The sequence below is a fragment of the Narcine bancroftii genome, chromosome 3 (assembly GCF_036971445.1).
Source record: "Narcine bancroftii isolate sNarBan1 chromosome 3, sNarBan1.hap1, whole genome shotgun sequence".
NCBI lineage: Eukaryota > Metazoa > Chordata > Chondrichthyes > Torpediniformes > Narcinidae > Narcine > Narcine bancroftii.
This window is the reverse complement of record NC_091471.1, coordinates 142,376,078-142,391,673: the sequence shown is the minus strand read 5'-3', so window position 1 is coordinate 142,391,673 and position 15,596 is coordinate 142,376,078. Positions and strand designations below refer to the sequence as shown.

General features: G+C 42.4%; 1 protein-coding gene across 10 annotated transcripts in view; it reads right to left on the bottom strand.

The window, feature by feature from the left end:
- The window catches only part of inpp4b (inositol polyphosphate-4-phosphatase type II B), a 269,882-nt gene that overhangs the window by 180,660 nt on the left and 73,626 nt on the right, over window positions 1-15,596 (bottom strand). For 8 of the 10 annotated variants that reach the window (XM_069925291.1, XM_069925288.1, XM_069925292.1 and 5 more), the window contains 2 exons: window positions 5,134-5,245; window positions 174-243 (listed from right to left, as the gene is read on the bottom strand). In XM_069925291.1, the coding sequence (XP_069781392.1) occupies window positions 174-243; window positions 5,134-5,193 (130 nt within the window). In that variant the 5' untranslated portion in view covers window positions 5,194-5,245. Of the gene's footprint in view, window positions 1-173; window positions 244-5,133; window positions 5,246-15,596 lie in introns of those variants that run through there. The other 2 variants (XM_069925295.1, XM_069925294.1) reach the window with 1 other exon arrangement.

Below are 15,596 nucleotides of genomic sequence, written 5' to 3'. Positions count from 1 at the left end.
AAAGTAACTTTTTTCCTCTGAGATATCGTTGTAAGAAAAAAAAAGGTAGTTCCTTTCTCAAACAAGGATATTTGCACAATTTTAGCAAGAGCTTTTAGTTTAGATGACAAAAGACCATTTTATGAAATTTGCACGTGAACAATAACTCAGACAATTAAAGAAAACACACATACCTGAATCTAGTAGTGAGAATTTTCCAGCATCATTAACAGTCCTGTGCAAAACATTCCCAGATAAAGCTGACTGGTAAAGAAGAGATTACAAAAAAAACTCACTAAGATTGTTCAAAACATATTGGTCTTCAAATTATGACATGAAATTAGTTGAAGTCTTTCTGCACTTCCATGGCATTGCCATGTTCACTATTTCAGTCAAAGTCTGACTACAAAAACAGAAAACTCCCCCTCGTAAAAAAGCAGACAGGTGAGGATACCACATGAAGTAATCACTAGCCTTGTAACAAATATATTTTCAAGCACAACATTTTTTATTATCCAAAAATAATTAATAATGTTGATTCTTTTTATGGTACTTCATGTTAAAATATCTCAAAAGTTAATCCAATTAATGTCAGATGATTTTAATCTTATACCATCAGAACTTATTATGTATTACTTCATTTTAATCCATTTCATCTGTAACCAAAAAACTTGAATAAAATTAATGTTATTATTCTCATATTTCCTAACAACACAGGTCATTTTCTCCATTAGGAATCTTCTGGCATTCAGAACAAGATAAGAAAATGAAGAATATTCAAAAGAAAAAGACAAAGTAGGTCAGCATGCTGAGAGGAACCGTTAACATTTCTCATTAGTGACCTTTCCAGAGAAAATTTTTTAAATTCAAAAACAAGTGTGTATTTAAGTTGCATGAGAGGGGAAGAGGCAGAGAGAAGGTCTATCATATGGTACACTCCACATCTGTTAAAGTAACATGTTACGCTAAAACAATGGTTCTCAACCTTTTTCTTTCCACTCACATACCACTTTAAGTATTCCCTACGCCACAGGTACACGGTTTTAATTGTATCTAATTGACTTGTTATGTGCACAGTTTCATAACTCCAAAGGAAATGGGCCAATGACAATTTTTCTTAAGCAAAATATTTCAGTAACATTTGGGTCGAGAGCAGTGGTTCTCAACCTTCCCTTCCCACTCACATACCACCTTAAGCAATCCCTTACTAATCACAGAGCATTTATGGCACAAGGATTACTTGAAGTGGTATGTAAGTGGAAAGAAAAAGATTGAGAACCACTGTTTTAAGACCTGGTAGTTAGAAATCCTGGAGAAAAGAAACGTTGAAATAGAAAAGTGCAGTCACATTTGAGGAGAGGGAAAAAGGATTGAGAATCACAAGCTAGTAAATTCAAGTCCTGAGGGGTGCAATCTTCCAAGATGGAAGATGGAATGCCCCTTCTCAAGCTTACAATGGGCATTATAGCAATATAGAAATCAGAACAGGAATGCAAATTAAAGAGACAGATGACCAAATATGCCAGGTTGTCCTTGTTGTTAGAGAGCTGTTGTGCAAAGTGATTGCCCAATCTGTATGTAGTTTCTCTTCCAATAGAGAAAACCACATTAGAAGCACTAAATGCAATATGCTATATTAGGAATGGACCTGATTTTCTGATTCATAAGGAGAGACTATTTGGGAAAGGAAGAGATGAAAGTGCAGGTGTTGTGTTTCCCTCAGTTCTGTAGCAAAAGGGCTGGCTGATGAAGAGTGAACTTTGGAGTCACACAGTAGTTTTTGAATACAGAAAGAAGAGGCACAGGATGTATCTGATGGTGGAATCTCTGGCAGAAATAATAGAGGATGATCTGTTGACTGCTGGGGCTGATGGGATGGATGGTGAGGACAAGGGAACTCTAACCTTCTGGCAGGAGAAAGGATGAGAGCATGAATGCAGGAAGTAGTGACGAGTTTCCTGTTCTACATCTTTTTTTATATCTATTTAATATCAAATACAGAATCAGTCACCATTTCTGAAAAATTCAACCTTTTTATGACTAAATGAAATATAATAATATGTTGCATGGCTTCTTCCAGATGCTTTTGGCATCTCTATAATTATTTCCAGTTAATTATCAATGATCAAAACCCAATGAGATGATCAAGCTTGTAAAGAAACACGTGGTATATGACAGGTAAACAAACAGAGAAAACTAGTGTATGATCAGAGAACTGTTGGGAGTCCAGGGGTCAATGTTGTGCTGAGGAAGGGTGCAAGGTGGTGTCAACGTTTAGAAGGTTTGAGGGATTAACAGTTGGGGGATAGCCCCAGTAGTGTAAAAGGGAAATTAAAACTCACTGCACTGATTGTTTTCTGAATAATACATTAGCAAGGCTGGAGAGTTTGGAATAAATAGATCTTCAGTGATGTGCAGAGTGGTCCATGGTGAAGCATCAACTATTTAAAAATGTGTTAATAACTGATTTTTTTAAAAACTGACAAAGTATATTATAGCCAAATTTGAGGAATGTTGGTTTAACTGGACAGAATCCACAGAATACAACACTCCAGAGGGATCTCAGCTTTCTTGTGCTTGAACTATGAAGTAATTAAAATTAGAAATAATTGAAATGTTGAATTTTATAGCAAACAAGTTCACCATAAAAATCAGGAAAGTTGCTCCAATTATTCCTGGAGTACTGTGCTGATCTCCTTACCCAAGAGAGGCTTTACTTGCATTGGAAACAGTTTTGTTAAGTTTCACTAGGTTGATTCCAGGGCTTGTATTGGGTTGTTTCAGGAGGGAAATGGTAATCAGAGCAAGACGTTTAGAACAATGATAAATGATCTTCCTGAAACCTATCATTTTGTGGGGGCTTGACAAGGTAAACTTTAAGGGGATGTTTTCCCACTTGCGTAGTGGAATATTGAACTAAGGGGAATAATTTGAAATAAGGGACCTCCCTTTAAAGAAAGAGAAGAAGAATTTCTTCTCTCACAGGGTTGAGGATCTTTGAAATTCTCTATCCTCCTGAATGATTCAGAGAATACATTCAAACATGAAACAGAATCCTGTGAAGTAAAGGGGCCTTGAGGGCTGAGAGGGATCTAAGGAACATGCAGGAAAATGAAGTTAAGATCAGATCAGTCTTGTTCTTTTGCATTAGCCTGTTTCTGCCTCTGTGTCTCCTGTACTTAAGGGGAATTGGAAGTGTACACCTGATTGCTGAGGAACAGGATCAATAAAAAGGTAAACAAAATAAGGAATTTGTGATTAGCAAGGGGAATGCAATTGCTGCTTGACAGAGCAGTGCGTGTGAATTGTAAAGGTTTCAATATTAGTGGGAATTGGGCAACCAGAACAGTGAGAATGAAACTTTAATTTAAATTTAAATGTAGACATACAGTACAATACCAGGCCCTTGCGGCCCACGACCTGTACTGCCCAATTACACCCAATGAACCTATAACCTTATACATCTTAAACAGTGGGAGGAAACCAGAGTGCCCATGGGAAACCCACATTGCCACAAGAAGAAAAGACAAACTCCCTACAGACAGCATGGGATTCAAACCCCAGTCCTGATCGGTGGTACTGTAACAGCATTGCGCTAACCACTGGGCTAACTATCCTGGCCAAATAAGCAATTAAGCCTATCTGCTTAATTGGTCCCTGGAAGTCATGGCTTGCAGGTGCCACAAAAGCCTGTTTTTGAGTGTGCAGCCCAGAGATTGCATGCTCTCTTCATCATGATACAAATAGCATTTGTGCACATTTAGGTACAGAGCAGGTACCCAGAGCTTCCTATGCTTTAAATGGAAGTGCTAGAGCAAAATTTGTTCACTTCAGTATTAATTTTTTTTAAATTTAGACCTGTAGAATGGTAACAGGCCATTTCAGCACAGAAGTCCATGCTGCCCATTTGACACCACCAGTACATTTCAAACAGTGGGAGCCCCCAGAGAAAACCCACACAGACATGGAGAGAATGTACAAACTCCTTACAGACAGCATGGTAAAGGCACCAATCAAATTTTAATGATATTTTATTTCTCATTAAAACAAGATCACAAAGAACACAAAAATGTGATGCAAGTGGATTAAATTCTAGGCCAATAAGCAGAATTCTCTGTGAAGATGATGTCATTGAAATATTTTAGCAATTATAAATCATGATCCAAGAAATTAAATTCATAAAACTACTAAACCATTCATCCTAATTAATGATAAAGTGAATTATCTGTTATCCAAGATAAATGGCAAGGAACCAATGCTAAGTGGCTGGGAGGTAACAGACTAGTTAGAACTCGAGAGGATATTTCAGGATCTATGGATTGGTGATACTGACTTGGTTACTGAGGATCAGGTGGAACCAACAGTAAAAACCTCAGAGAAATTATTAATGATCAAGATGACTGGAAAGTGAAGGCTTTCTTGATGACTTGATAGAAGTAGACTAACAATCAGGTGTTGGAAAGGTTGGAGCAATTGTTGGAGTGCAGATGAAGCAAGGGGAGAGTCCTAAAGCATTGCAAACCCAATACTGCCAGAAAGCATCAGAGGGAGGAGAGATCACTTGTCACAAAAGGGGAGAACACATTAATTTTAAATAAATCCTCACATGAATCAAGTAGGAAAATGCATTGAATAAATCTCTTCTCCATCTTCTCATCCATTAGTAACCAAGTGAGAAATCTCAAAGTTATCAACAACATTAAGGAAAAATCTTGGAGCTAAATAAAGATAAATGAAGTGAATATCTAAGCTTAGTCATAATGATAAAAGATGGCAGGTGTGATGGAAATGATGAGGTGGAAATGGATGTTCATAAAACATGAAAAGAAAATGCTACAGGAAGTATTACTTGACATATGAAAGGCTTCATACACATTAGAGATATTTTTATTTGTTCATCAGTGATCTGTTATTGTAAATAGGTCTTACTTTTCAAAGTTTATAAAGGATCTGAATTGTAATAGAATACACTAAAACACATTAGAGTGGATTTACTTTGCCAACTCTTCTGTTCCGTTTTGAATGCAGAGAAATTAATTATGGTTAGATGAATATCTCAGTGGATATCTTCAATAAAGAACAGCTAATTTAATGCTAGATTTCAACAAACATTAAGAGAAATTTAAAAATTTCACTGCCCAAATATATACTTACCTTTTCTCTCGATGCTTCAGAAGGGGTTTGGTCTGTTTCTTCTTTCTCATTTTCTCCCATTTTAAGGTTGCTGACCACTATGGTCCCCACTTTGCTTGAACCATCAAGAGGACTGAAATATAAATGAATACTCCTAACTCAATGCAAAATAAATTTTCAATAAAAGTTTGCTTTCAGCTATATCTTCTCAAATAAGTATGGAGTTCTTTTTCTTCTTTTCAAGCACATTTTTTGCTCCCAAACTAATTTTCAAAGGATGCTCATATTGCATCATGAACAACATCTCAATCTCTTGCTGAGTACTAAATGGTAAGATCAGTGCACACACAAAAATTGTAAACATCCAACAGACAAGTAACATATTGTCAATACAACTGTACTTGTCACAGAAACATTCCTGTGAAAATATGGTCTGTTCAAACATCTATTGCAAATACAGTAAGAATACATTCTTCATCTAATTATGGATAATAAGTTTGAATACAAAGGGTTCATAGCACATCCTGGCTTCAGAAATTATGCAGTAAACAATGAATCATGACTAATCATCAAAGAACCGTCTAGTCAGTAATGTCTTCTGATAGCTGGTGGAAAGAACTCAGCTGGTGTGTATAAGACAAAATGTTTTCTTCTCTGGACAACATAGACCGAAAAGACGGACTTGGACAGAGCCAGCTGATGAATAATGCAATAAAAAATTCCTCTTCTCACTATGTTTAGCAGCTTGACAAGTCTCTGCTCTATGTAGGTAGCTAAGTCCAGTTTGAAAGTTACATTTCAGACAAAGTTTCCAGATCATAAGAACTTGCTGCAGAAAAAAAAGTGCCATTGTCCCCTCTGGTTGTTGTGTCAATGACATTAAATGAAGGCCATCTTGATCTTCAGCTAGTGGAAAAAGTCTACATTCATGCCAAAATCCCTCAAATTATGAGCACTGATATTAAGTTTCTCCATAGCCTTCTCTAATAATTTGTAAGAGCCACATTGAAGGATAGGTTTTAGGGAAGGTTTTAAAAGGAAGAGAAAATGAGCTGAAGTGAATTTGCAAAGGAATGATCAAACTTAGGATATAGGCAACTGAAGATGTGGTTGCAATAATGGAACAACAAAATAAGCAGGTCATTAGCTATATTAGTTCAAACTAGAGGCCTGATTAATTAATTAAATCACAATATGCAATAAAAGCTAGAAAGTTATCCAATCAGAAACAGGACAGCATTTCTGCTAATAGCATTATATCAAAAAATTAAAAACCTCTCCACTTTTGCATTTATTATGAATTATTGACTATTTCTTTAAACTTCTTGCTTTCTTGTCTCTGAAAGAAATGCACTGGAACATTTTATGTGAAAGTGCAAAACAAGGAAAATAAAAGAGAAAATTAGAAGTTTAACTGGTTGAGACGGAAGAAGCGAAAGAGAAGCAAAAATAACGTCATGAGTGGTTGTAGATAAAATTGCAAGGTTTAATAAAATATTCTGTAAACCAAAGCTAATAAAATCTTGATTATTCCCAATAGAGGCTACACATCTCTTTAACTTTGATAGGACCCAGCAAGCAACACCAAGAAAAAGATCATGACTCTGATCACAAGACAGAGGAACAGATATTAATTAATGGGAGTGTACCTTGGGCCATCAGAGGTCAGGAACTTATAGAAAATCATGAGCTGTTTGCACATCACAGGCGAGAGATGACTTTACTTTGTCCCAGGGAATTCAGGACCTCCTAGGCCTTTCACACCACAGTCCAAATTCCCAGGAATTTTCCCTCGCCAATTTAGAGGGATCCTGGCCCCAAGCAATGATGCATTACGCACCAACAGGAGTAAGAATAAGTTCACCCCCCCTCCATCTGTTCGTCCATCGGTTGCTTGCCCACCTGCTTGCCCCCCCTCCGCCCCCGTGCTTTGGCACATCGTGATGGCAGCACAATACGGGATGAATGGCCAACTTCATTTCCCATAATCCCTCACGCAGCTGGAACTGCTCTAGGATATCTAACTGTGTGAGGGATTAATGGTTAATGAGGATGGCCATTCATCCCACATTGTGGTGCTGCTGCGATGTGCCAAAGCAGCCCGCTGTTTCAGGAGGAAGGTATGTTTTCATTTTAATCACCTACACAACGCAGCACACGTGCGCTGATGTCACCAGGTTTCCCTGCTCAGCCATTTTCCTTTTTACACCGCAAGGAGAGGGTGGTCCAGGAACATTCCCCAGGGCCGTGGCCCTACCTATGAGGTAGGGTTGTGGACTTGTTTAAAATTTCACACTGCAGGTTCACATTCCAGGAATTTCCCAGGAATCTTCATTTTACACTGCGGTGTGAAAAGGCCTATGGAGTGTAGAAAAGTGATGGGAGATAACAGAGGCAAACAACCACCAGCACACCTATCCTGATTGATGTCCATGCCAAAAGTTCCCCACCCCAATACAAGGTAAGGAACGATAAAGAGAATATTGCTGACTGGATGAAGCTCTGTTAGGATACTTCTGAAAAGACTGCAGACATTGAAGTGGCAACCAATGATACAATTTCCATTATCCTCAGCATTTAAAACCAAGACTTGCAGATGCAGTATTCAAGGCATTAATGTCATAGTGCAAGTGTCTCATTGCCAACCTTTGCAGATGTGCAGCTGATTTAAAAATAAAATCCAATGCACCAAGGTGAAGTTTGCGAAGTTCAAGCTAATTTTACAGTGGATGTAAGTTTACCTGTCAACCTGTAAGTTTACCTGATCAGAGCACAATCTAACCAAGTAAAACATCTTTTGTTAACAACTTGCAGAAGGAAAACAGCTGAGAATGCAATTTCCAGCTTTGTGTTCGCATGCCTGAATCAGTTTGATGTGAACAAACTTCATCTTGGTATTGGCAATATTCAGACAAAAATAAGTACAAGAAACATAATTCTGGAGTGGGGCACAGAATGTAGTATAGTCAGCTGCACTGGAGAAAGAGCCATAAAACAGACTCTTTTTAATCCGATATGAAAGATTTCCCAGCTATTTTACAAACAAACAACCCAGGGACCTATCTAATATACATTTTCCATGCAACACTATTGTGATAGTACAGATCTATCACCAATGTACATAGTGTATATAGTTACTGTATCTAGACTGTGCTTACAGCGATTGGCTGAGAGCTAAGCCACACCTATTGTCTGGGCCTTAAAGGGTTGTGTCCCTAGCCAGGTCGGATCATTCCGGACTGGTCGGCCACCTGTGAAGAGCTCCGGTCTTTTGCTAATAAAAGCCTTGGTTTGGATCAACAAGTCTTTGGATCTTTTGACGAGCTCTACAATTTTATTAGCAAAATAATTTTTTTTGAAAGGGATGGAGCGTTTAACTCAGCCAGAAAAACTTGATATCGACCCACAGTCAGCTACAGCCTTCAAAGCCTTTAACTTCTGGCTGCTGAACTTTGAAAACTTCCTGAGATTCATTCAGGTAGAGGAGGATAACCAGCGTCTAACAGCATTGCTGTCTATGGTGTCCTTGAGAGTCTACGAGAACATCCAGGATGAGACCACTTACACCGCAGCCATACAGTACTGAAAGGACTGTATGATCAACCGGTGAACAGAGTTCATGCCCGGCTCGTGCTTGCGTCGAGGAAGCAACAGCCCGGTGAGTCCAGCAGGGCATATTTACAAGTATTAAAGGCATTGGGCAAGGACTGTAACTGTGTGGACAAAACTGCTACCGAGATCACAAATGATCTCGTCCGGGATGCCTATGTGGCCGGGCTCAGGTCGAATGAAGTGAGGCTGCGCTTGCTCGAACAAGGGGTAGAAAAACTAGAGGACGTGGCCCGGATTGCAATCACAATGGAGGATGCAGCCTTGAAGTCCACCGAGCGCTCTAGGGACTGGACCCCTCGTTCTGATGTGAGTAGAGTGCCCTTCTAGCCTACCACCCCCCAAGATACTGACGGCCTGTCGGCTGCTGCTACACTGCCCCGTGCGAACCCAAGATGTTAGTTCTATGGGAGGGACAAGCACAGCAGGTCCCAGTGCCCAGCAAGAAAAGCCAGGTGCCAGAAGTGCCTTAAAAACGGCCACTTTGCTGCAGTCTGTAGGTCTAAAATGGCCACCAGCAAACACAGTGCCTCGTGTGAAGTCCAATCACCACTATCCCATTCAAACTCTTCTTCCCCAGAGCTCTCATCCAATGAGAGTGAGGGCTCCCCTGCACGGCAACGCCTGACGTCACGGAGACGCCGAACCCGGAAGGGGCAACCCACCCTCACAACCATGGTGTTGGCCCATCTCTTGCCCCCGTGCGGAACACTCGACGCTACCGCCGCTGTTGCCGCCGCCACAGACACCCCCGGGGCCGAAGCTACCGCCGCCGCTGCTACCGCCGCCACAGACACCCCCGGGGACGACGCTGCTGCCGCCGCCACAGACACCCCCGGAGCCGCCGCTGCTGCCGCCGCCACAGCCACCCCCGGGGCCGACGCTACCGCCGCTGCTGCCGCCGCCACAGCTGCCCCCGGGGCCTACGCTAACGCCGCTGCTGCTGCCGCCACAGCCACTCCCGGGGCCGACGCTACCGCCGCTGCTACAGACACCACTGCCACCTCAGTGATACAGGCCCTTCACAGTATTTTCACCATCTTCGGGTACCCCAATTCCATCCACAGTGATAGGGGGTCCTCATTCATGAGTGCAGAGCTGCGACAGTACCTTCTGGAGTGTGGTATTGCTTCAAGCAGGACCACGAGCTATAACCCACGCGGTAACGGCCAGGTCGAGAGGGAGAATGCCACCATATGGAGAGCGGTTACACTGGCTCTCCGGTCTAAAGGTCTCCCCACCTCTCACTGGCAGGAGGTTCTCACTAGTGCCTTACACTCCATCCGCTCCCTCCTATGTACTGCAACAAATGCCACCCCCCACAAAAGGATGTTCCTTTTCCCAAGGAAATCCGAATCAGGAACCACTGTACCGGCATGGTTCACCGTCCCTGGCCCCGTCCTTTTGCGACGCCACGTCCGGCACTCAAAGAACGACCCCTTGGTCGACCGAGTGACTCTACTCCATGCGAACCCACATTACGCCTACGTTGAGTTCCCAGACGGGCGGGAGGACACTGTTTCGATGCGGGACCTAGCTCAGGACGCGGTAGACCCAGCAAACCCCCCCAACTCCTTATTCTCCAGGCCCCGTGCCGCAACAGAAGGATCAACAGCACCCCAATGACCCGGGCCACCCTGCCGACAACACGACTGGGGAATTGAGCGACGGAGCAGTCGCACCCGACGAGCCCGCTGGCGACACCACTCCAGCGACCCCAATCCCGGCACCACGGCGGTCACGCCGGATGGTCAGACCCCCTGACCGCTACAGTCCTTGACCTACCCCTTCCTTTCATTCTCTCCCTCGTTTTTTTTTTCCCAGGGTCAATTCTCCAAGAAGGGGTGAATGTGATAGTACAGATCTATCACCAATGTACATAGTGTATATAGTTACTGTATCTAGACTGTGCTTACAGCGATTGGCTGAGAGCTAAGCCACACCTATTGTCTGGGCCTTAAAGGGTTGTGTCCCTAGCCAGGTCGGATCATTCCGGACTGGTCGGCCACCTGTGAAGAGCTCCGGTCTTTTGCTAATAAAAGCCTTGGTTTGGATCAACAAGTCTTTGGTTCTTTCGACGAGCTCACTTGCAGATGGAAAACAGCTGAGAAAGCAATTTCCAGCTTTGTGCTCGCATGCCTGAATCAGTTTGATGTGAACAAACTTCATCTTGGTATTGGTAATATTCAGACAAAAATAAGTACAAGAAACATAATTCTGGAGTGGGGCACAGAATGTAGTATAGTCAGCTGCACTGGAGAAAGAGCCATAAAACAGACTCTTTTTAATCCGATATGAAAGATTTCCCAGCTATTTTACAAACAAACAACCCAGGGACCTATCTAATATACATTTTCCATGCAACACTATCAAAATAGATTAACCAGTATACAATCACACTGCTGTTTGAGACATCTTATACAGGAGTTTGAGACTCCATTTGCCCATGCTATAACAGACATGCCTCACAAACTAATTAACTGAGCGTGTTTAATTAGGATGTTTGTTTCACTTGTGCAGATAAATTTTATGTGCAAGATTAATTGAACAGTCTATTAAATTCATTTTCAGAACTGATTGCTTAGAATAATAGGAAATCAATGTTGAAGGCAGCTAAATAATTAGCATATTTTAGGAAATCCAAATGTCAAAGGAAACCAAGAATGACAGAAAACAGATTATATTGTAATCATGAATATATTTTTCATGGTAATATTCGACAAAATAAAGTGGAACTTTTCAATCAGAAAATCAGGTTAAGAGACAGTCACCACTTCAATATGGGCCAATAGTCAGACAACAATTTTATTTATTTCATTCTCTTATTCTCATGTTCAATTGAATAACAGAGCCATTGCTAAAAACCTGCAAATGCTCAACATAAAGGCATGTGTTAAGAGAAGAAAATTGTTGATGTTTCAGTTTGATAAGTCTTCCACCATATCCACGACCTTTCCCACCCTTCCATCAGATCCACAATTCGTATGGTGGCAGAACGCTTCATCTGGCACAGGCTTCAAAAGCAGATTGCAGACTGGGCCAGAACCTGCACTCATTACCAGCTTTCCAAAGTACACAGGCACACCAGAGTGCCCGTGCAGGATTTTGAACGTGTCCGAGAACGGTTCAGCCACATACATGTGGACATTGTTGGCCCCTTACCAGTTTCCCGAGGTAACCGTTACCTTTTCACAGTGGTAGACCGCACCACTCGTTCGTCCGAAGTGATCCCAATGCCAGATGCCTCCATGTACTCCCGAGGACTTTGGGTTGCCCGTTTCAGAGTCCTGATCCACCTCACCAGCAACCGTGGCACGCAGTTCACCTCCGTGCTCTGGGCACAGCTCACCAATTGACTGGGAATCAAGCTGCATCACACAATGGCCTATCACTCACAGGTCAATGGATTGGTCGAGCGATTGCACCGCCACCGTCAGTCAGCAATTATGGCCCGCCTCACCGGCCCCGACTGGGTGGATGAGCTGCCTTGGGTACTCCTGGGCATCCGCTTGACACCCAAAGACGACCTGCAGGTGTTATCGGCCGACCTGGTCTACGGTGCACTGCTAGCCCTGCCTGGTGAGTTTATCAATGCACCTCACAAACCACAACAGTCACCGCACGGTTTACTTCTCCACCTCCGGGCCCAGTTGGACTCCTTCACACCCCCACCACCACCCACGGGCCTCTTACATCCTCAGCAAGCTGTATTCCGAAGAGTATGTTTTTAATCAGGCAAGGCCCTTCCATAGCACCCCTTCAAAGACCATACGATGGGTCGTACAAAGTCATCCAGCGTTCAGGATCCACCTTCGCACTGGGCATCCGTGGTAAGAGGGAACTGTTTACTGTGGACAGATTAAAGCCAGCTTACTTCGACCCCAACAAGCCAGTGGTCGCGGCTTAACCCAAGAAGCGAGGCCGTCTGGCAAAAAAGGACATTGGTGCCAGTTTTGGGGGGGGGGGTGGGGGGGTTTGCTGTGTGGCGGCAAGCCATAAGGCAGGCGAACCAACCCCACAGGTCATGCATGCAGCAGGGCAGCCGGCCAAAATGGTGCCGTCGGGGGTTTCTCTCCGGCCTCAGCACCAGGCTCAGAAGCCCGCGCTCTGCTGCGCACGTGATGCCCCAGCGTGGTTCTCAGCCAGGTCCGGGCTGGGAGCATGACCAGCCAGGCAAACCTGAATAAATGAGTTTTTGCTCACTGAACTCAACCCGTTTGGTCGTGAGATCATTCAGTAACAGAGTAGCCGCCGCTACACAGGAACCATAATCAAGGACTTGCTAGTGGCCATGCAAACATGATCACTATCATTACCTCCATTCACTGAGTTCTGCCAGCAGTTCATTTTTTTTAGCTTCAGATCCCAGCATAAGAAAGCTCTTATGCCTCCCCTTTAAATAGAGGTATTATGATGACTTACTTCTTCACGAGCCCCCTATGCCATTCACTACCAATGGATGAAATTCCCAAACGTTGCACCCTAGTTTATGTTGCATACTGCTCGACACCTCAGAACATACCCAGGCTCTGCTATGCTGTAGAATGTTGACAGAGAAATCGCCAGGAATATTATGCACTTAAACTGCTGGAGGAACTAAGCAGATCAGGCAGCATCCATAAATGCCAAGGGATGGCTGATGCCTCAGGTTGAGAATTAGAACCTGATGCATCGCATTGCCAACACAGTTTTCTGTTTCATTAATTTTTCTTTCATAATGAATCGTGCATGTACAAAAAAATGTGATGCTACATGATCTGGTTTCTCTGAAAGCAGATTCAAGCTTCGCATATAGTGGCATAGAATTAGGGGAGTGAGAGACAGTGACATTGTAGGGGTGGGGGCAGAGAGAGTGAAGAGAATTGTCAATTACTATCCAATTATTAGAGGGATGAATGAAGAAGAAGCAGACAGGAGAGGTCTAAAGAATTGGAGTCATTCATGCTAGTCTGGAAAGGTAGCTGAAATATACATGACTTTATATTGAGAATTCAGGATACAGGATACAAGACAAAGCTGGATTATAAATAAGGGACTCGGAGGAAAAACACAAACCCTGCAGATGCTGGACTCTTGAACAGACAAAGAATTGCTCAAGGAACTCAGCAAGTCACCCAGCCTCCATGAGTGGAAATGGTCAGTCAACTTTGGGTCAGCATCTTTTACTGACCAACTGTTAAAATTTATGCAAAAGCCAGGTTATGGAACAGGGATGTGTACAAAGCAGTCAAATCTAGATTCTCATTCTTGCCTCTGGTTATGAACAGCAGTTTGCCAAAATTCTGTGACAGTTCAAGTTCGCTGCTAAAGCCAAGGTACTTTTTTTTATAAAAGTAAACTATAACAAAACAGTGCTCTTCATGAACTTAGAACATTCAAACAGATTTTATAGTCAAGTACTTTTCAAATTTATTCTTTGTGGTGATGTGAAGAATTCATTCCAAAACTAGTATTGGAATACATAACAAATTGAAAGTTTCTGACGAAAAACACAGAAATGTTGGAACTCCCTGCTCTTCCACATGCTATGTAGTCGTTACGTCCACTTGAAAAAATGACAAATCCTTTGTTTTAATAATCTAATTCCAGAAATTGCACTTTCAATAGTATTTCACAGATTATTCACAAGTTTCATGCTGAAAAATTGTGGCAGTGGTTGCTATAAATTTACATACCTGGCAAGTATCCCAAGGCAAAAGGTAAATGTTATAATACTGTACTTCAACACAGCTAATCACTGTTAACTGGGGGAATATGATTTTGCTCACACTTCCAAGTACTTGGGATGGAAAATTTGGCTGCAGGGACAGCCTGGTCCAGCAACCATTAATCTTTATAGGAAAGATCACTTGGAAAGAGATGTTTCAATGATTTGCATTTATTTAAAATACTTTTGTTGTTTTTAAAATTGTTTCCTCAGGTTTTTAAGCATCTTAAAATTGTAATAGGGACTTCAGCTTTTTGTTTAAAGCGTTTTTAAAAAGGTGCAGATTCTCAAACATTTGACCTCTAATATTCAGCAAACAAGAGGGTCCAGCTCAACTCTTTGGCTTGGCTTCGCGGACGAAGATTTATGGAGGGGGTAAAAGTCCACGTCAGCTGCAGGCTCGATTGTGGCTGGCAAGTCCGATGCGGGACAGGCAGACACGGTTGCAGGGGAAAATTGGTTGGTTGGGGTTGGGTGTTGGGTTTTTCCTCCTTTGTCTTTTGTCAGTGAGGTGGGCTCTGCGGTCTTCTTCAAAGGAGGTTGCTGCCCGCCGAACTCAACTGGCTTGTAAATAAATTCCTGGGGCTGTCCTGGGATCTTCCTTTCCTGAGGAGTTTTCCCAGGGAAATGTTGCAGGTACAGCTTTGTTGTAGGTAACCAGCAAGTTCTGGCAGCTTGCCAGTCAGAAGATTCAGCCACTGTGTTCAAGCCTTGCAGGTTGGACCAGAACCCATCACTTGCTGATGCATGAATACTAACATTGACTCATGGGCAAAACAGGAAGGGATCTATCATACTCAAACGTTACCACAGTGATTTTTGTTTTGATTCAAACAAATGAAAACAAACCTCTCAAAATTCTTGCCATGTTCCAATGAGCTGAGCGAGTTTTTAAATCTCACACAAAGCAGACAGTGAATACAGGATAAACACACAAAATGCTTAAGGAACTCAGCAAGTCAGGCAGAATCTGTGGAAGGCAACAGATAAATGCTGGAGGAATTCAGCAAGCCAGGCAACATCCATGAAAGGCAAAAGACACATCCTGGAGGAGGAGCTATATGGATCATGCACACAGAGTTGATCAGATACTTATTGGATAACAAAAAAAATGTATTTTAACCCAACAGCACAAGAATCAAGCTTTAGGTCATATTGAGCATTTTGC